Below are 20,930 nucleotides of genomic sequence, written 5' to 3' on the forward strand. Positions count from 1 at the left end.
AAAAGGGGGGATATACACTAAAGAGATATACGCTGAAAAGTATCCTTCCCTCCCCTATCCCCCAGCCACAGAGTTCCATCCTTAGAGGCAACTAGTGTTACATTTTATATTTTCAGGGGTACCTTGCCTGTACATTTTCTGTGTGAGTGTGTGTGCACATGTGTGCTAGGGCATGTATATATACGTGTCTTATGTATGTGAAATATACTCATTTTTCTTTTTCAAAAAATAACATTCCATACACACCATTTGGCACCTTTTTTAATATTGTCTTTGGAATGAATCTACAAGGAACATAAAGAGCCTTTTAAATTTTCATTATAGCTGTATAATGTTCTGTTATATGGGTGAACCATAATTTAAGCATTCTCCACTGATGAATATTTAAATTCTAGTCTTATGCTATTCAAAATACTTCTGCGGTGAATAAAATTTTTGCATAAATTACTTGCATACGTGAACAAGTATATCTGTAAGATTAATTGCTATGTCAAAGGGTATGTGGATTTCAGTCATATGTGTATATACATACCCCTAACTCCAAGTTGCCCTTCATAGAAGTTCTATCAATCAACAGTCCTAACAGCAATGGAGACTGATTGCTTCCCAGCCTCAATAAGAGAGGATGTTATAAAGGTTTTATTTTGCCATTCTTATAATTTTACTTTTATCATTATGAAATGAGATGAGCATCTTGTGTTTGACACTCACCTCTGTTTCCTTTATTGTTAACTGACTATTCCTAGTGGCTGTGAATATCCTCTGCTTGTCTATTGGACAATTGGGCTTTTATGATTTGTGTGATATCTTTATTTACTAGGGAAATTTGTTCTTTGTGATAAGTTTTTCCCTCCCGTTTATCATTTTGAATTTGATTCTGTTTATGCTTTGAACTTGCAGGAAGTCATTTTGGTATAGCTGAATTAATATTTTCCATTTATGGCTTCTGGGTATTATGTCAAACTGAAAAGTCTTCTCTAATACTTAAAGGTTCTTCCATGGTTTCTATAGGTGTTTTTATAGTTGCAGGGTCCTGGGATCAAGCCCCGCATCGGGCTCCCTGCTCTGCGGGAAGCCTGCTTCTCCCTCTCCCACTCCCCTGCTTGTGTTACCTCTCTCGCTGTCTCTCTCTGTCAAATAATAAATAAAATCTTAAAAAAAATAATAATAAAATATTTTCTTCTAAAACTTTAATAGATGTCAAGGAATATTTAATTTGTTTTTAAGATTTTATTTTTGGGGGCGCATGGGTGGCTCAGTTGTTAAGCATCTGCCTTCGGCTCAGGTCATGGTCCCAGGGTCCTGGGATCAAGCACATCCGGCTCCCTGCTCCACGGGAAGCCTGCTTCTCCCTCTCCCACTCCCCCTGCTTGTGTTCCCTCTCTCGCTGTGTCTCTCTCTGTCAAATAAATAAAATCTTTAAAAAAAAAGAGGGGCACCTGGGTGGCTCGGTTGTTAAGTGTCTGCCTTCGGCTCAGGTCACGATCCTAGGGCCCTGGGACCGAGTCCCGCATTGAGCCCAGCATCGAGCCCCACATCGGGCTCCCTGCTCTGCAGGAAGCCCGCTTCTCCCTTTCCCACTCCCCCTGCTTGTGTTCCCTCTCTCACTGTGTCTCTCTCTGTCAAATAAGTAAATAAAATCTTTAAAAAAAAATTTATTTTTAAGTAATCTGTACACCCAGTGTGGGGTTTGAACTCACCACCTCAAGATCAAGAGTCACGCACTCTACCAACTGAGCCAGCCAATTATCACAGGAATACTTTTATACTTGCTTTCAGCCTCTGTGAGGTAGAAAGAAGTGCTGTGCATTATTTTCATTACAAATAAAGAAACTTTTGATAGTTCTTTCAAAGTCTTACAGTCAACAGGCAAGAGAATCTAGATTTTCTGAATCCCAGCCCAGAGTTTTTTCCATTTGTCCATATTACCTTTAAAAGGACTATTCCTTCTTTAACCAATATATTCAAGTAACCCATTAGTACATGTAATTATTATCCATGCTCATGCTCTTTCTTTTCTTCTTCTTCCCTCCCCTCTCTCACCCCCCAAATTAACACTGGTTAGAAAATTGTTTTTGTTTGGAGGTCATAATATGCAGACTGACAGAGGAGTTAAAATGTGAAGGTTATGAGCTAGAAACATTTCAACTGTAAAGAACAAGGTTCTTCCTGTGACCAAGGCCAGAGTTGACATCCTAATGCAATTTTTTCAGACTTTTCAGAGATAAATGCCTATTCTGTTCCTGAATTTAATACCTACTTCTTCACTTTTTCTCTTGTTCTTTTCAGATGAGGTGAAATCATATAACAAATCTGGACTTAAGAGAACATTAAGATGAGCCCCTTCAATTATAGGTAACTGATATTTGCAAATCAGGGACACTACCACACAATCTGAGAAATATTAACTTAATCCTTGGAGTGAGGTAGAGTTGTTCACGGACTTAAAAGCCTACCTAGGACTCTACTCTTCCCAGACCCACCCCGTGTCTCTTAGGAAGGCAACATTTGGGTGCCACTTGTCCTAGATTCTCACCATATTTAGCAAGAGAATTGGTGATTGTGCATTTGTCCCTACTGCTAGACTCTAAGCAATTTATAAAGATTGGGCCTTTTCATACTTGTACCTCAGTGCTGAACACATAGTGGGGCTTAATAAATATTTCTGGAAAGAATAAATCTTTTGATATACTAGGAAATAATGTTGGAATTAAGTTCCTTGCTCTGGAAAAATTACCAGTCTATCCATCTTCCAGAAAAAAGGAATCTTACTTAAAGGCAAACCAACTTCCTGTTGTCTAACCCCTTTGAGCAAAGTTCCAAGTCACTGACAGTTATTCAGTTTGCACCCACTAGTTTAACCAACCTTTCTTGCATTCCTCCCTCCGTTTTTGGAGGCTGTCTGTGATATAGCTCTCAGGCATTCTCAATACACCTTTAGGTGTATTTGATGGGATATCTGATGTTTTCTTCTTTTGGAAATCACCCTAGTATATGCAGTTTTCACCCTGTGAGCTGGCTTCCCATTTGGTATCCTATGGCCTCCCTTATCCCAGATCAAAGATTTAACGTTTCTAAACAGGAAACAAAAGTTTGCCAAAACTCCCATGATTTCATAACGTTAAGAGAACACTTAAAACTTGCAACAAAGGAAATTTAGAATCATGTAAAGATGTACAACTCCCACCGTCTGTCAAGGGGCATTTTCTCCTCCTGCTTCTGACCTGCAAAAAATACGAGCTAATTTTGTCTGCCTAACGCACAATACCAGATGTCCACGCTCTCAGATAATTAGCCTCTGAGTCTTTTATCTACACAAACTCGTCATTGAAAAGGTCCTTGGCTTTTAAGTCAACGGATGGTGAAAATATCATTTGACAGTCTAAGCCCTATCTTTTTTGAGATTGGGTCGGTTTCATGCGGGGGTCTGAGGAAATTTCCCAGACTGCTGGCCTGTTTTTCCACTTCGCCTGTCTAGGCGGATCTGGGGACAGAATTATGCTTCTCTGGGTATCTGCTTGCACAAGGGTTTACTGAAACGGTCACCATTATGCAAGCTCTGTCTTTTCAGCGCAACTACCTTAAGCCCAGGGAGATGCACCAACGTGTCACGCAGGCTTTCCTGACTCCCGCAGCTGCCCTAGGTGCCGGTCGGCTCTCCCAAGGCCACTCCCCGCCCCCCGCCGCAATGTCTCTCCCTTCCTCCACTTCGCCGCGTATCAGTCGTCGGCTGTTCCTTCTTTCGTGTCCCTCCCTCCGCCAGCCGGTCCTTTCTGGGACTCCTCCCGGTCCTCCCGCCCTGCTCCGCGCGGGCTACGGCTGATCCGTCAGTTACCGCCCCTCCCTGGCGCCCGGACCCAGAGCGCCGCTCCACCCCGTCCCGCCCCCACCCCCCCTCCTCCGGCGCAGGCAGCCTTCCCCTACATCCGGGTATCGACTCCAGCCGCCCAGACTCTGGCACTATGGTCATGGCGGAGGGGACGGCAGTGCTGAGGCGAAACAGGCCGGGCACCAAGGCGCAGGTACTATCTTTGCACCTTTCCTACCGGGGAACCCTCGGTGGCGACGCTGGCCGCCCCTGAGAGGAAGGTTGGGCCGGGGCGGTAAGCTGAGGGGCAGGGATACGCGTGCCCGGCCTGCTCTTCCGGAGCCGCAGCCCCCGGGTCTGGCTGGGGCGGCGGTGGCGGATCGCAAGGCCTGCGGAGCCCTGACTTGGGGGTGGGTCGGAGCCGCGGGCGGTGACCGCCAAGGCTCGGGGCTGAGAGCGTGTCAACAGCGACTGCTTGTTCTCGCCTCTCACCTGAACCACAGCTGACCATCGTCGGAGGGGCGCGGCCCGCCAGGTGGTGACCCTGGGGGTTTCGTGAGGGTCAGGGCCGCCACGGCTGGAGGGGGTGTAAACACAGCCAACCTCTTTCTGACTTCCGGTTCCTACCTGGTTTGTGACGTGCCTGCCCGGCTTCTGCCGTCCAGCTTGTCTAGCCGGATCCGGGTGGTGATAATTTACTTTATCCTCCTCCTGCAGTTTGCCTTTGACCGTTTCTCGCTGCAGCTGTTCTCTGCCCCAGCAAGTTTTCATGGTCAGGTTGCCCTGGTTAGATGTCATTCCTTCTTATTATGTGAGGCATAGTCAAGGAATGAACTGCTAATACTTTTATCAACTTTTAGTAGGGCAGTATTTGGGGTGAGTTGGTGTTCATTTAGGTATTGATTCTGGGGGTTTTCAAAAGACGGGATGCCTCACATTCTAAAGAAAAATCAAACAGGCATTTAGATTTGATGTGATTCATCTACCAGCTGAAATACATTGCTGTTGATATATTCTTTAAAATCAGAAGAGATGTATTAAAGTGTAATTTTAAAGAAAAAGTGGTATAAGTGGAGGGGGATGGAAACCCAGGAAAAAACCATGGAGCTCTGACTGTGCCAGAGAATAGATTTTAATATCCTGTACAGAATTTTGGAAAGGGGTCCTTTCAAAGTATCTTTTAGATCCAGACACTTCCAACGTCCATGTTACAGGTAAGGAAACTGAAGCCCAGAGAATTGACTGCATTTGCTCAAGGTTAGATAGTCTCTGGATTCTTAGTTCACTGGTGACCTTTTCTCTTTAACAAGTTTTTAGTAGTACTGAAGTTTAGAGTATTGAGCTTAAACATCGCATTTTAGAGTCAAATTTAGCTGTCAGTTACTTCTGGAACTGACATTTATATTATTGGAAATTTATATATTATTGTTTCTTTTTACCTTTTCCAAACTTTATTTATAAATGCTCTTTTCTCAGATAACTTCTTATTCTTTGGAAACATTGTTTCTCCTAAGTGATCAACTTTTATATTTTTATATGCAGAGGTCGACTTTTGTACTCACATTCTGAGAATCGCCATTCGTTTTTATTTACTCAATTCTTAATTTTGTAAGGTTATAAAATATTTTAAGTTAATATTGTAACATATCTGTTTCCTATGTTATAAGTCACATAAGAAATCTCCTTTGCTTTTTTCCACATTGTCATAGATCAAGGTTGTTAAATCATCACAGGAAAGGTCAGGATTAAAAAAAGAAAAGACTGCATAAGCAGCATTCTTTCCTATTCCTTGTCTGTCACACTAATTTCCTTCAGTGAAATAGGTCTATTCTAAATGATTTATTTAGAACTATCTACTTTTTTCTACTTGTCTTTTTTTAATTAGTTAGATTGGGATATAGGCACATAGTTGGTTTTCAATAAATATTCAAATAATTTCAATAAATATTTATTCCCTGAAGTAGATGAGAATGTTCATTAAGCTGATTTGTGGTTCCTTTTGTGTTTATATGACAGTTATGATGAGACAAAACATTTGATTACCAGTTAACAGTTTTATGTGTTTTCTGGCTATTCCTATATGTGTTTCTGATATTTTTAAAACAAAATATTTTACAAACTACCTTAATTTTTTTAAAAAGGAAAGTATAGTCAAAGCAAATTGATAGAAACAAGTTTTAGTATAAATTACATAGGAACAATTTAAAAACTAGTGTTCAATAATATTTAGATGGTATCTAGGGAGACACATCCTGGAACAATTTCCAGAAAGTTGTTTTTATTTCTTAACATTTTAAAACAAAGTTCATTTTCATTCATACAGGGCAACTATAAAAAAGAAAGATATGAAAAGTTTAAGACACTTACGAAGGTATACCTGTCACCTACACTCATAACTAAGACATTACTAATATAGATGAATCCCTCTTTATCACATTCTTCTGTTCTGTCTTCTCACTCCTCCCAACCAATGAAGATGATTATTCCTTTTCTTCGTACTTTTACTATGTATGCATTATATCTGTAGGTATGCTTTGGATTTCTTAAATGTTTATTCATGTGGTATCATACAGTGAATTCTTCAGTTTGCTCAAGGTGTTTGGAGACTTACCCATGTTGATTGGTACAGGATTATAGATCATTGGTTCACTACTGTTTCCCCCAGTTATACCCCAGAGACATTTATCTGTCTGCTAAGGATACATAGGTAGACCTTGCTGAAAAAGTCAGATGGGAAGATTCTTAATCACTTAGGGGAATGTCTGTGAAATGGACTATCTATAGAAGAATTCAGAACCATTGCAAGGTGATCCACAAAAGTATTGATCGCCCTTAAAAGAAGGCTGGATGACTACTTTTTGATGGAGCTCATATTTTGATTTAGAAATTTAAAACACCATTTGGAATTGGAATAATAATTTATAATGTCTGTTTACAATAGTACTTATGGAACAATAACTACCCCCACCACAAACTATTCTCTTTTGGTAAAAAACTGATTCAGTGCTTGGAGATTCTTTTTCAGCTTAACTTTTTGAGAAATGTTAAACCATAAACAAAAAAGTGATTTACCTCCTCAGGTAATACATGGAAAGTTATGGGAGCCCTATTTGAGGGATTTGTGGTTGAAAAAAATGTAACTTATAGTTCAGTTAAATAAAATCTTGGTGTTCATTTAAAAACATTGAATAAAGTTCCCTTATTCACTGATAATCCTGTTCTTTATAGTATGAGAGCTTTCTTCTCTAGTGTAACTTTGGAACTTATATTAAGAATTGAAGCTAATCATAATAATGTTGCTTTTTTGTAACTTTGTATGTGCTTTAACAATGAGTTTTTTTTTAATAGGATTTCTATAATTGGCCTGATGAATCCTTTGATGAAATGGACAGTACACTAGCTGTTCAGCAGGTAATAACTGTAGTTTTTTTTGCAACTACAGTAACCTAAGCATTTTACTTCCCTTGGCATAAATATTCTTATATCTTTTAGCACAAGTCTGAATCCATGGAAATAACAGAGTGCCTGTTTAAAGCTTTTATCAATCCTCCATTTTGTTTTAAGATGATATAGTAAACTAATGAAGCTTAAGTACATTTTAGTATCTGTTAATATCTACCAAATTAGGGTACCAAATTTTATTTTAGAGTGAATTTAATTCAAAGTTAATTGAATGCTAAATTAGAATAACATAATTAAGTAGGAAAAATAACATAGTTGGTGACTGAACACTTGAGAACATATATCTAAATTTATTAAAAGTTACCATTCTTTTTTTTTTTTTTAAAGATTATTTGACAGAGACACAGCCAGAGAGGGAACACAAGCAGGGGGAGTGGGAGAGGGAGAAGCAGGCTTCCTGCTGAGCAGGGAGCCTGATGTGGGGCTCGAACTCAGGACCCTGGGATCACGACCTGAGCCGAAGATAGACACTTAACGACTGAGCCACCCAGGCGCCCCAAGTTACCATTAGTTCTTAACTTTTGTGCAGCTCTAATATATTTGAGGGCTAAGATGCCTCCCTTTAGGTTGTTGCCACTATCAAGTAGCTTACTAAGGCAGTGATTATCAAGGAGGTGGGTTTCTGTAGCATGTGTGGTTTGAAAAGCCCCTCAAGAGACTCTTACACATTCTTATTGAGAATCACATATGTACTCATTGGGTTTAAAAAAAATGTAGCAGTTCTTCCAAAATGAGTAAAATCTATAATCTGGGGAAAATAGTTTCTATAGCTAATTATTAAAAGTTGCTTTAAGGGGTTAACAAAAGGATGACTGAAATTAGAGTGTACTAGTATATTGGACTAGACATTGGTTAACTAACATATTTAAAGGAAAAATACGCAATAGAGAGAGGCTCTTTGGCTTTATCTTGATGGCTAGATAATAAACGTAGATAGCTATTTGGATTTATTGTGTTATTTGAGGATCCTGGAAAATGAAATAGGAATGTAGTTGAATTCTTTGAGCATAAAAAACAATTCATGATATTAACAAATCCTAAAAACCTTTAGAATGGACTCAGTATAATATTTAGATACTTAGCACAGGAAATGGACAAGCATTCATGAATGAATGGCTATTTGTTCATTGCCTTTTAAGAATGTATTGTTCAAACAAGTATTGGGCAATGAGATAAGCCTTGTGGAGGATACAGAAATATAAACCTAGAGCTCTATGCCTGGAAGTTGGGAAAAATTAGAGGAAAAATGTATAGGTATTTCTCCCTTTGAAAGTAGAGGTTGTGGGCGCCTGGATGGCTCAGTCCATTAAGCATCTGCCTCCAGCTCAGGTCATGATCCTAGGGTCCTGGGGTCAAGCCCTGCGTCAGACTCCCTGTTTAGCAGGGGAGTCTGCTTCTCCCTCTCCTTCTCCCTCTTCTGTTTGTGTGCTCTCTCTCTCACTCTCTCAAATAAATAAAAAATTTTTTTTAAAAAGTCGAGGTTGTGTACTACTTTATTGAATTTATTTGAACAATTTTTTTGTGGAATCTATAGGGTTTTCTACATATTGAGAGCATGTCATCTGTAAACAGGTAATTTTCCTTTCTAATCAGGATTTCTTACCTAATTGCCTGGCTAGAACTTCCAATACTGCTTTGAATAGAAGTGGCAAAAGCAGGCATCTTTATCTTGTTCTTGATCTTAGAGTAAACCTTCCAGTCTTGCACATTGAGTATGAGGTGCACTGTGGGTTTTTCATATATGACCTTTATTATGTTGGGTTATTATGTTACTAGTTTCCTTCTATTTTTAGTTTGTTGACTGTTTTTATCCTAAAAAGGTGTTGAATTTTGTCAAATGCACCAGTTGAGATGAACATGTGGGGTTTCCCCCCCTTCATTTTGTTAATGTGGTGTATTGATCAGTTTTTGCATGTTGAACCATCCTTGCATTCTAGGAATAAATCTCACTTGATCATGATGTATAATCTTTTTAATTTGCTGCTGAATTAGGCTTGCTAGGATTTTTGTATCAATGTTCATAAGGGGTATTGATTTCTAGTTTTCCTCGAGTGTCTTCGTTTGGCTTTGGTATTGTGCAATGCTGGCTTCATAGAATGAGTTAGGAAGTATGCCCTCCTCTTTGATTTTTTGGAAGAGTTTGAGGAGGATTGGTGTTCTTCAAATGTTTGGTAAAATTCACCAATGAAGCCATTGGGTCCAGGGCTTTTATTTGGTTGCACAACAGCAGGGGGAGAGGCAGTCCCTTCTGAGTGGGGAGGCTGATGTGGGGCTTGCTCCCAGGAACCTGGAAATCAGGACCTGAGCAGAAGGCAGTCACTTAACCAACTGAGCCACCTAGGAACCTCTAGAATTGGTTTCTTTTTTTTTAATGTTTGTTTATTTATTTACTTGAGAGAGACAGAGATAGCTAGAGAGAGAAAAACGAGCTGGGAGGAGAGGGAGAAGCAGGCTCCCCGCTGAGCAGGGAACCCGATGTGGGCCTCAATCCCAGGACCCTGGATCATGACCTGAGCCGAAGGCAGACGCTTAACCGACTGAGCCACCCAGGCACTCCCCTAGAATTGGTTTCTTAATTTCCTTTTTGGATTATTCATTGAAGGTGTATACAAACACACTGATTTTGTATATTGATCTTGTATCCTGCTATTGCTGATTTTAGATTTATTAAGATTTATTAGCTTTCCTGTGGATTCTTTGGGATTTCTGTATATAGGATTATGTCATCTGCAAGTAGAGATAGTCTTTTATTTATCTTTCTTATCTAATTCCTCTGGCTAGAAATTCTGCACATTGTTGAATAGCAATGGTGAAAGCTGGCATCCTTGTCTCTTTTCTAATTCTAGAGGGAAACCTTTCAGTCTTTCACCATTGAGTATGATGTTACCCATGGGTTTTTCATAAATGCCCTTCATTATAATTAGGAAGTTCTCTTTTTTTTTTTTTTTTAAAGATTTTATTTGACAGAGACACAGCAGGGGGAGTGGGAGAGGGAGAAGCAGGCTTCCCGCGAAGCAGGGGCCGAGGTGGGGCTTGATCCCAGGACCCTGGGATCGTGACAGGAGCTGAAGGCAGACGCTTAATGACTGAGCCACCCAGGCACCCCAGGAAGTTCTCTTTTATACTTAGTCTTGAGTCTTGAGTGTTTTTATCATGAGAAGATGTTGGATTTTGTCAAATGCATTTTCTGCATTGAGATGATTGTGGTTTTTTCCCTTTGTATATTAATATAATGTATCCATTGATTTTTAAAAAAATTTTTTTTAATTTTTATTTCTAAGTAATCTCTACACCCAGTTTGGGGCTCAGACTCTTAACTCCGAGATTAAGAGTCACACGCTCCACTGATTGAGCTAGCCAGGTGCTCTGATTGTTGGGTTTTTTTTCTTTGAACCACTTTTCATTCCCTGCAGCTTCCTTTTGATTGATGTTTGTATGGTATATCTTTTTCCATCCTTTTACTTTTAACCTATCTAAATCATTATATTTGAAGTAAGTTTTTTGTAGTCAGTGTATAGCTGGGTCATTTTCCTCGTTCTTTGTGATAGTCTTTGTCTTTCAATGAGTGTATTTAGGCCATTTAATATTAATTTAGTTATTGGTAGATATGTTTAGATTTATATTACTGCCATCATATTACTTGTTTTCAGTTTGTTCCCTCCATTTTTTTTTTGTTCCTTTCCCCTTTTCTGCCTTTTTACAGATTGAGCATTTTTATTATTTTAATTCTAATTTTGAGTATCTTTTTAATTTTTATTTTTAAACATACTTATTTATATGAGAGAGAGAGAGCATGGGTTAGAGGGAGAGAGAGAAGCAAACTCCCCGCTGAGCAGGGAGCCAGTTGCAGGGCTTGATCCCAGGACCCTGAGATCATGACCTGAACCAAAGGCAGACACTTAACCGACTGAGCCACCCAGGCACCCCTTGAGTCTCTTTTTATTTTTTTATTTATTATTTTTAAAAGATTTTGTTTATTCAATAGAGAAAGCATGCACGCACTAGTGGCCGGGGGGCGGGTGGGGGGGACGGGGCAGAAGGACAGGGAGAAGCAAGCTCCCTGCTTAACAAGGAGCCTGATGCAGGGCTTGATCCCAAGACCCTGGGATCATGACCTGAGCCAAAAGCAGACGTTTGACCAACTGAGCCATCCAGGTGCCCTGAGTATCTCTTTATATAATATTTTTGATAATTGCTCTAGAGATTACTAAATACTTTTCAGTCTACTTAGAATCCGTGTTTTACCGCTTTAATTGAAATATAAAAACTACCTTCCTGTAGATCCCATTATCCCTTTATGCTTTTGTTGCCTGTATTACATCTACCTACATTGAAAACCTCATCAGACAATGTTACATTTTTTGCTTTCATCTGCCAAACATATTTTAAAGAACTCAGGAGGAGATGGCCTATTATATTTATACCCAGATATTTATAATTTATGTTGCTCCTGATATTCTGAGTTTTCTTCTGGTGTTATTTATTCTTTTCCTTTTGTCTAGAAGTACTTCCTTTAGCAATTCTTGTAGAGTGATCTGCTGGCTAGGAGTTATCTTTAGTTTTCTTTCATCTGATAATGTCTTTATCTTCATTCCGGAAGGGTATTTTTGTTAGATATAGAATTCTGGGTTGACGTTTTTTTTTTAAGATTTTATTTATTTTGAGAGAAAGAAAGTGAGTGAGCATGGCGGGGGGTGGGGAGGGGGAGGCACAGAGGGAGAGAGACAAGCAGACTCCTCCCTGAGTAGGGAGCCTGACAACACAGGACTCAGTCCCAGGACCCTGGGATCATGATTTGAGCCAAAGGCAGACTCTCAACCGTTTGAGCCACCCAGGTGCTCCATTCCCCATTCTTTTCTTTAAGTACTCTTAACATGTGCCATTCCCTCCTGTCTATGGTTTGTTTTTTTAAAGATTTTATTTATTTATTTGAGAGAGAGAGAGAGTGAGAGAGAGCACGAGAGGGAAGAGGGTCAGAGGGAGAAGCAGACTCCCTGCTGAGCAGGGAGCCTGATGCGGGACTCGATTCCGGGACTCCGGGATCATGACCTGAGCTGAAGGCAGTTGCTTAACCAACTGAGCCACCCAGGTGCCCTGTCTGTGGTTTCTGATGAGAAAGCTGCAGTTTTTAAAATATTTTGTAGGTCCTGTGTCTTTTTTTCAATGGCTTATCTTTAGTTTTTGGCACTTTGATTATGTGTCTAGGCATGGATTTCTTTGGGTTTTCCTGTTTGTTGTTCACTCTGCTTTTCTCTATTGTGGTAAATATATGTAGTATAAAATTTACCACTTTGCCATTTTAAGTGTACTTTTTTTTAAGTTTTTAATTTAATTTTTTAAGTAAACTCTACCCCCAACATGTTCTACCGACTGTGCCAGCTAGGGTCCCTTAAGTGTACAGTTCTGTGTGGCATTAAGTACATTCATATTGTGCCATCATTACCACCTTTACCTGCAGATTTTTTTTTTTTTTTTTTTTTTGGTGGTCAGCAAAGCAAAGTTTATTGAGTGATAGTAAGAAGCTCCCGAAGAGGGAGGGGACCCGAGAAGTTGCCCTTTCATCTTTTTTAAAAGAACTTTTCAACTTTAACAGATGAAACTCTGTGCCCATTAAACAATAACAACTTCCCATTACTCCCTTCCCCCAGCACACTCATCTTCTTGAATTGATATTTTCATGTGTTCTTTGTATACCAAGTAATTTTGGATTGTATTCTGGACATTTTGAATTTATGTTTGGAGTCTGGTTTTATTTAATCCCATGGAGAATGTTGATATTTTTGTTTTAGCAGGCTTTTGACCTGATTAGATACAGGCTGCAGGTTCCAGCCAGATTGAGGTTCCAGTGTTGGTTCAGTTTTCAAAGCCTTTGCACTACTCCTTGAATCTGTTCTGTGTGTACCAACCCATGCTCAGCCTGGGTGAAGGTATATCCATTAGTTCAGTTCTCCATCTGTCATATGCTAATTATGATCAGATCAATGCGTGTGGGCATGCACAGATTAGGATAGAGCCCAGGAGTTTCTAAACACCTTTATGGGGTCACTTTTCTGAGCTTCACTCTTTCTAATATCTCTTGGATACATTCTGGTTTCCTGGGGCCCTTCTGTTTGGTCCTCCAGCCAGAAATCACTTACTAGAATTGTGTGGGCAGTTGTGGGAAGGTAAAGAGAGAAAAAGAAATAAGGTTTGATCCCACCACCAGATGGAGAAGCGTTCTCTTCCTGAGAATTTTGTCTCTTGCATTTTTCTGTTGGCAGCTGCTTTTGCTGCCACTGTGGAATTTTCTCAGGTGTAGACTGTGAAAGGGGAGAAAAAGCAGAGGGCAAAAACCCAGGAGCTTTTCTTCCACTTTTGTTGAGTTTTAGGAGTACCATTTTCCACTCCTTGAAACGGAACTATGTAGTTTCTCCTGGATCTGTCAGCACCAACAGTGCTAATTTTTGGGTTTTATCCTGAATTGAGTTGAGGCCGGGGGATACCAGAGGACAAAAGAAGCACAGCAAACTCACTGCCAGTCCAGTGATACCTTGAATTCTGGTGTTCTTTCCATGTCCTCTTTCTGATATTTGCTTTACAGAGACCTCAAATTACTGCACTTTGAGTTCTGTCCAGATTTTATGGTTTTGTTCAGTGGGAGAGAAATTTTATTTATTTGACAGAGAGCACAAGTAGGGGAAGCAGCAGGCAGAGGGAGAGGCAGGCTCCCAGGGAGCCCGATGCGGGGCTCGATCCCAGGACTTGGGGATCATGACCTGAGCCAAAGGCAGATGCTTAATGACTGAGCCACCCAGGCACCCCAGGAGAGAAAAGTTGATGTGTGTTTACTCCATCTTACCCAGAAGTGGAAGCAATAAAATGCTTTTGCATGGTATTTTACTCTTTCCAAATGATTTTTAAAAACTGCTTTAAGAAAAGTCTTACATAAAATACAGTCTAAAAACTGCTTTAGGAAAAGTCTTACACTACTTACAGTACTAGATCATTGTAATTGTTAATTATAGCCCACAGGAAATCACTAGAAAGATATATTTCTGCCTTTTTCATAACAGAAAGAAGAATAATTTCATGCTGTTTTTGACTTAGTCTAAAATCTGATATAGTAATTCCTGTACTGAGGAGACTTGAAAGGCTTGGGAAGTGAGTATATATACTGAGAGCATCTGAAACGCTAGTGACAGTATCGGGTGGAAGTGGTAATGCCTTTGGAAGCTAACAAAAAGTTTCTTTTCAAGAAATGGTAATAAGTTAGGATTTTAAAGTCCTTGGAAGCATAAAGAACGCTATTGTTACGAGATTGTTTTCTGGATTTTTTTTTTTTTTTGTAGATTTCCTTAAAGATTACAAAGCCAGTTTTTTGAGTAATAGTTGTACAGTTTACTCAGTTTCAAAAAGTCTTAGCATTAAAATTCAGAAGCAAAGTTTTTTTTTTTTTAAGATTTTTTAAATTTATTTGAGAGAGAGCGAGAGAGGGAACACAAGCAGGGGGAGAGGGAGAGGGAGAAGCAGGCTTCCCGCAGAGCAGGGAGCCCAATGTGGGACTCAATCCCAGGACCCTGGGATCATGACCTGAGCTGAAGGCAGACGCTTAACGACTGAGCTACCCAGGCGCCCCCGGAAGCAAAAGTTTTAAGTAGTAATGGCAAATGCTCTTCTGTTTAACTGAATTACTAAACAACATAATAAAGGTAGTGTTGAAGAGGTACTTAATATTCCAGCTTTTCATGATAGAGCTAATTCTTTTTTTCTTATTTTATGTTTGTCTATCTTGTGATACACATGAAAAAATTAATCCTAGTTTAGATTTATATCATATTATGATGTGTGATAATAGAGAAACGTGTTGCAGTTTATAAATCTTTAGTTTTCAGATAGTTTTTGAGGGTGATAAAAATAATTTTCCAGAATAAACAGAAATTAGTGATATTACTAACTCAGAAACAATGTAAAGAGTTCCCTAAGATAAAAGTTAAATTCAGTGAGCACTAAGACATTTACTTCTTTTTTTTAGCTCATTTTAAAGATAGCTGTCTTGGGGCGCCTGGGTGGCTCAGTTGCTTAAGCGACTGCCTTAGGCTCAGGTCATGATCCCAGTCCCACATTGGGCTCCTTGCTCAGCAGGGAGTCTGCTTCTCCCTCTGACCTTCTTCCCTCTCGTGCTCTCTCTCTCTCATTCTCTCTCTCTCAAATAAATAAATAAAATCTTAAAAAAAAAATAAAGATAGCTGTCTCTATTTGCATGAAAGTATGGAGGACAGTTCAGAAAACAATGACATTTTCGCTTTCTTTCAAAGTTAAGGATTTCTTGTTCTCTTAAATATTTTACATAAATCATCATTAATAAAAGAATTCTAGATTCCCTAAAGATTGACAACTTGTAATTCTACTTATAAAAAATTTAATAATTATAAGTAAATTCAGCTATTAAATATGTGGTTAAAAATTAATATTGATTATATATGAGCAAACCATGTTGCAGAGAACATATTTTTGTGTGCTAACTACCAAACTGTTTTTGGGACCACTAAAGAATATTAAAGTATCAGGGTCTACACTCCATTTTTGGTAAATTTTTTCTCCCTAATCCTTCACAGCTTTAGCATTTCAGGTAATTACATATCTTTATCCTTGACTTCAAGTAATATAGTTTAGGAAAAGACAATAAAAATTTGTTAAAAATTTCCTATGTGCCAAATGCTAATACTAAAATTTAAAACAAAACTAAGTCTCTTTATTTGAGGGAGACCCTCAAAAATAACTAATTGCTGTATATTAAATATAAATAAATGCTTGTAAGAGTTCTATAGGAGGTATAATGGGAGCAGGAAAGATAAGAGTGCATAGACAGATTGCTAATTTAGATTATATAGTGACAAATGGAGGAAATCAGTGGCAGTTCTGTGAGTACTAGAATAATCAGGAAAGATTTGAATGTGCTGGGGGAGAAGGAATTTGGAAAGAATTGTATGGAGTTTGAGGGCCAGTGGAAAAAGTAAAGAATTTGCTATTTTCTGCTTGAGGGAATCAGTTTCATGCAGAACTTTGAAACTTAGGATAGGGTCAGAAAAGCAGGGAGAATGGTTTAAATAGTCATTAAAATCTTTTGAGCAGGCTTTTCACATGAGAGTAATAGTCAAGAAACATTGTCTGAAAATAAGCATAATAGGTGTAAAAAGGCCCTGTAGTTATTAAGTTTCTGTAATCAGGCATTTTAATCTAATTTAGCCTATTCACATTTCAGAGTATTTAAATCATAGATTGAATGAAACATTAAAAAGATCTGAAATTTAAAGTTTTATTTTATTTTAGTTAAATTAAAAGTGGGGGCACCTGGGTGGCTCAGCCTTTAAGCGTCTGCCTTTGGCTTAGGTCATGATCCTAGGGTCCTGGAATCCTGCCCTGCATCGGGTTCCCTGCTCAGCAGGAGGCCTGCTTCTCCCTTTCCCACTCCTCCTGCTTGTGTTCCCTGCTCTCTTTGTCTCTCTCTGTCAAATAAATGAATAAAATCTTTAAAAAAAGAAAAAGTGAATGTCCATGGCTTTTTTTCTTTTAACGTAGTTTTTCTGCTAGTCACTTTTTTAAAACAACTTTATTGGATACCACATACCATAGAAATCACCCATTTAAAATATACGTACATGGTTTTTAGTATATTCACAGGGTTGTACACCATTACCACACTCTGATTTTAGAACATCTTCATTCCCCACCCGAAAGAAGTCTCATTCACATTAGCACTTATCTCCATTCTCCTTTGTCTCCTCTTCTTTCCCTAGTCCTAAACAACTAGTATTTTTTGTCTCCATAGATTTGCCTGTTCTAGATAATTGATATTAGTGAAATTCTATATTATGTACCACAGTTATATTGTCTACACTTTATGTTTTTATGAAAATTATAGTTTACAGTTTTGATCCCACATCCAGTCCTGGTGAGTACCGTATCTGCATTTACATGGTAGATCATATCCCAGAGAAGTTGAATTGGAGAAAGCATAGGTAAGGGTTACCTCCTTTCCTCTGAATTAGTGATTATGGTTCTGTACTTGGTTTCCTATTTTATGTATAACCCAAAAATGTTAGAACGTAAGAGCAGCCACGTATTCAGAAATTAAATATATTTAACATAAGATTTATCATGAAGTATAATATTTTAATTAACTTTGAGAACTTTTTTGTTTATAGTATATTCAACAAAACATAAGAGCAGATTGTTCCAATATTGACAAAATTCTTGAACCACCTGAAGGCCAAGATGAAGGTGTATGGAAATATGAACATTTAAGGTAAATCTTCATGATATATCAAAATAGTAATAGTACTTCCACTTGTAAAAATAACCTTTAATGATGATTATGAATTGCAAATAAAATCATTATGTAATCACAGACTAAAAAGCCAAATTTCAAAGCTTTTGTGTTTTCAGTGTGATAAAAGTTTTCAACTTTGTTATTGTTTTCTTCATTTATGGATATGGGCATTATTATCTATTTACACAGTTTTTTGTTCTTTTGTTCTTTCTCTCTGTCTCCCTCTCCCCCCTTCCCTCTTTCTCTTTCTCTCTCTTTTTTTTCTTGTAATCTCTACACCCATCATGGGACTTGAACCCACAACCCCAAGATCAACAGTTGCATGCTCTGAGCCATGCCAGGTGCCCCTACACAGTTTTTCTTAACCACAAGTTATCCCTTAACCACAAATGCATTATTTCTATTTATTCACGCATATTAACTTTATTTCTCTATAAGGATCACAAGAAGGTCCTAGTCTAGGCTTGGTATCTGATGAGTTGCTTATTAACTACTGTGAACTTCTAGTCTTCCATGTGATAAATAAAGATTAATTTTAATTCTGGGGGTACCTGGGTGGCTGTAGGTTAAGTGTTCGACTCTTGATTTCAGTTCAAGTAATGATCTCAGGGTCATGAAGTCGAGCCCCCTGTCAGGCTCCTCACTCAGCGAGTAGTCTGCTGGAGATTCTCTTTCTCTCTCCCTCCCCTAGGATTGCAAGCGTATGTGTACACATGTGCTCATTTTCTCTCTCTCTCTCAAATAAATAAATCTTTAAAGATTAATTGTAATTCTGCAGTAAGGAGTTTAGGCACTTTTCATGATGCCCTTTGAATGAGAATTGATGACTAGTGAATGATTAGTTAACTAGAGTTATCTTTAAAAGCAGCTAAATCCTGAAGTTACTAAGTTGTTCAGAAGTTACAAACTTCCCACTATAAATGGGAGCTGAGATCAGTTTGGTAGGTTAAATATGAAGAATGTAGCATGAGATACATGTTCATCAGGGTTTGTTACTTTTTGAATTGATTTTTAAGTAATAAGTGGAGTAGAAATAGGACTTGCCCTAAATAGATCACATTTCCTGCTAGACATTGCTAAGACATGTCTTGTCATAACAGTTCAGCAATATCAGGTTTCTAAGACTTTTTTGTATTCTGCCAGTTTCTTGGACATTATCACTTGACTAATTGATATAGGTTTTTTTTTTTTTTTTAAGAGTTTATTTTAAGGTAATCTCTACACCCAACATGGGGCTCAAACCCACAACCCCAAGATTAACAGTTGCATGCTCCACCGACTGAGCCAGCCAGTCACCCCTGATCTAGTTTTTTAAAACCACATCTTAATACATGATAATTGAAAGTATGAATATGTAGATATTTTCCCATTCCTATAAATCAAGATAACACTTCAGTGCATATTCTTTGCCTTACTTTAATCAGCTTTGAAAATAACTACCTACTTACCTCTTGGGATTAATGATGAAAATAAATGAGGATGTTTTTTCCACTACAAGTATAATTCCAAACAAGTGAGGGCTAATTTTAGACTTCACAGATTTAGATTGATTGATCATAGGGCTCCATACCCAACATGGGGTTTGAAACCTTGAGGTTGAGTCACATGCTTTACTGACTGAGCCAGACAGGTACCCCCAAGGACTGATTTTAGTATACAAGATCTTAATTTCAGATCTAAGAACTTCTCCCTATTTAACTTAGACTATAAAATATGCAATATACAAAACTTAAAAAATCTTTATCCTGTTCTGCTACTGTTATTTTTACTTTTTCCCTTGAATATTATCCAATTTATTTTGGTTTTGTATTTATATATTATACATCACATATATTCTTTTATGTTTTTATCATAGTGTATACATCTTTATAGTTCACCAAGAAGAGTTTCAAAAGTAGCTTTTTGGTTTTTTTCATGTACTTGATGTAATTGATTTGAGGCTTAATACTTGCTCTCATTGGTTAATACTATAATGTTAATGGGACTTCATTCAGATCTCTCACTAGCCCATACAGAATCTTTGTAACTAGGAAAAGATGTGTTCCCCCCCCCCCCCCGCCGCCCCCTGAGGGGATACAATCCTATGTCAGGATCCATGGTTTAGAGATTACAGTGTAGGCTGGATTTCAGCTCTGGTTTCTCTTCAGCTGCACAGCTGTATGTGTTAGCCCTGTAATGAATTAACTTGAAGCTGTTATATTTGTACTGTGTGCCACAGTTTGTACCCATAACACTGCCAAATCAGTAGCTTAATTTTGCTCTTGGTCCATAAGTGAGCTAAACTAGATGAGAAACTTATTTTTCACCACCTGTCTTTATTACCACTTAGTGGAAAACAACTCAAAAACCTGTATGTAAGGGGCGCCTGGGTGGCTCCGTCGTTAAGTGTCTGCCTTCGGCTCAGGTCATGATCCCAGGGTCCTGGGATCGAGCCCCTCATTGGGCTCTCTGCTCAGCGGGAAGCCTGCTTCTCCCTCTTCCACTCCCCCTGCTTGTGTTCCCTCTCTCCCTGTGTCTCTCTCTGTCACATAAATAAATAAAATCTTAAAACAAAAAAATCTGTATGTAACATGCAGGCTACAGATATGGGGCAGTAGAGGGTGATGTGATGATTCAGAAATAGTGTTATTTTTGTGATCTAAGAACAGCATTATTGTTAGGGATCTGAAAGGAAATACATTCACAGACAAGTGAAAATTTGACTCCTTATTTGCTTTCTTCTGTTATCATATACTTTAAGTAGTTTTTCTTTCATATGTGGGCAGGGTTTTTATTTGTTTTGTTTCTGCCCTATGGGACTCTCTCTTATTTTCTACCTTTGTAGGTTTTCGCTTTGCATTTTTAGGGAATCAGATTGTTCTCATCTGTTAGGGAAACATAATACTGATTAATTTGGTAAGATTTTTAGAGGGAATGCATTTGGTATTTTGACAGCAATAGAATAAGTTAGCCTCATGACATAGACGATTAATTGTCTTTTCATATAAAATAACAAGTTTGTTTAAAAATGATAATCTTGATGTTATGAAATTTCCTCCATTCTTCATTTATTCAAAAATGTTTTTTGAGCACTTACTATGTTCCGAGCAATTGTTCTAGGCTTTATAATTCTCAGTTTGGCAGTTGTAGAAGAAAAGTATATCATGAAAAAAATGCTTACAATCTACTAAGTGACCAAAAAGCAAGTTACAAAATTGTGTATGATGTGATCCCAGTATATTTTAATCTTTGCGTAGAAAATCAGATTTACTTGTAAATAATAACTTTTGGAAAGAGGTGGTAGAATTATGGAGGATTTTCTTATTATACATTATATATTCATGTTTGACTTTTTATAAGGAGCATGGTGTT

The 20,930-nt window shown here is 38.3% G+C and overlaps 1 protein-coding gene across 3 annotated transcripts in view; it reads left to right on the forward strand.

Moving 5' to 3' along the window:
- Positions 1 to 20,930, forward strand: part of LOC113920961 (MOB-like protein phocein) — a 34,244-nt gene that overhangs the window by 7,320 nt on the left and 5,994 nt on the right. Inside the window, exons 1-3 of one of the 3 annotated variants that reach the window (XM_027591429.1) lie at positions 3,874 to 4,022; positions 7,157 to 7,219; positions 17,455 to 17,555. In XM_027591429.1, coding sequence (XP_027447230.1) covers positions 3,963 to 4,022; positions 7,157 to 7,219; positions 17,455 to 17,555 — 224 coding nt within the window. In that variant the 5' untranslated portion in view covers positions 3,874 to 3,962. Of the gene's footprint in view, positions 1 to 3,873; positions 4,023 to 4,878; positions 5,023 to 7,156; positions 7,220 to 17,454; positions 17,556 to 20,930 lie in introns of those variants that run through there. The other 2 variants (XM_027591430.1, XM_027591432.2) reach the window with 2 other exon arrangements.

The sequence above is a fragment of the Zalophus californianus genome, chromosome 3, assembly GCF_009762305.2.
Source record: "Zalophus californianus isolate mZalCal1 chromosome 3, mZalCal1.pri.v2, whole genome shotgun sequence".
In the NCBI taxonomy this organism is placed as follows: domain Eukaryota; kingdom Metazoa; phylum Chordata; class Mammalia; order Carnivora; family Otariidae; genus Zalophus; species Zalophus californianus.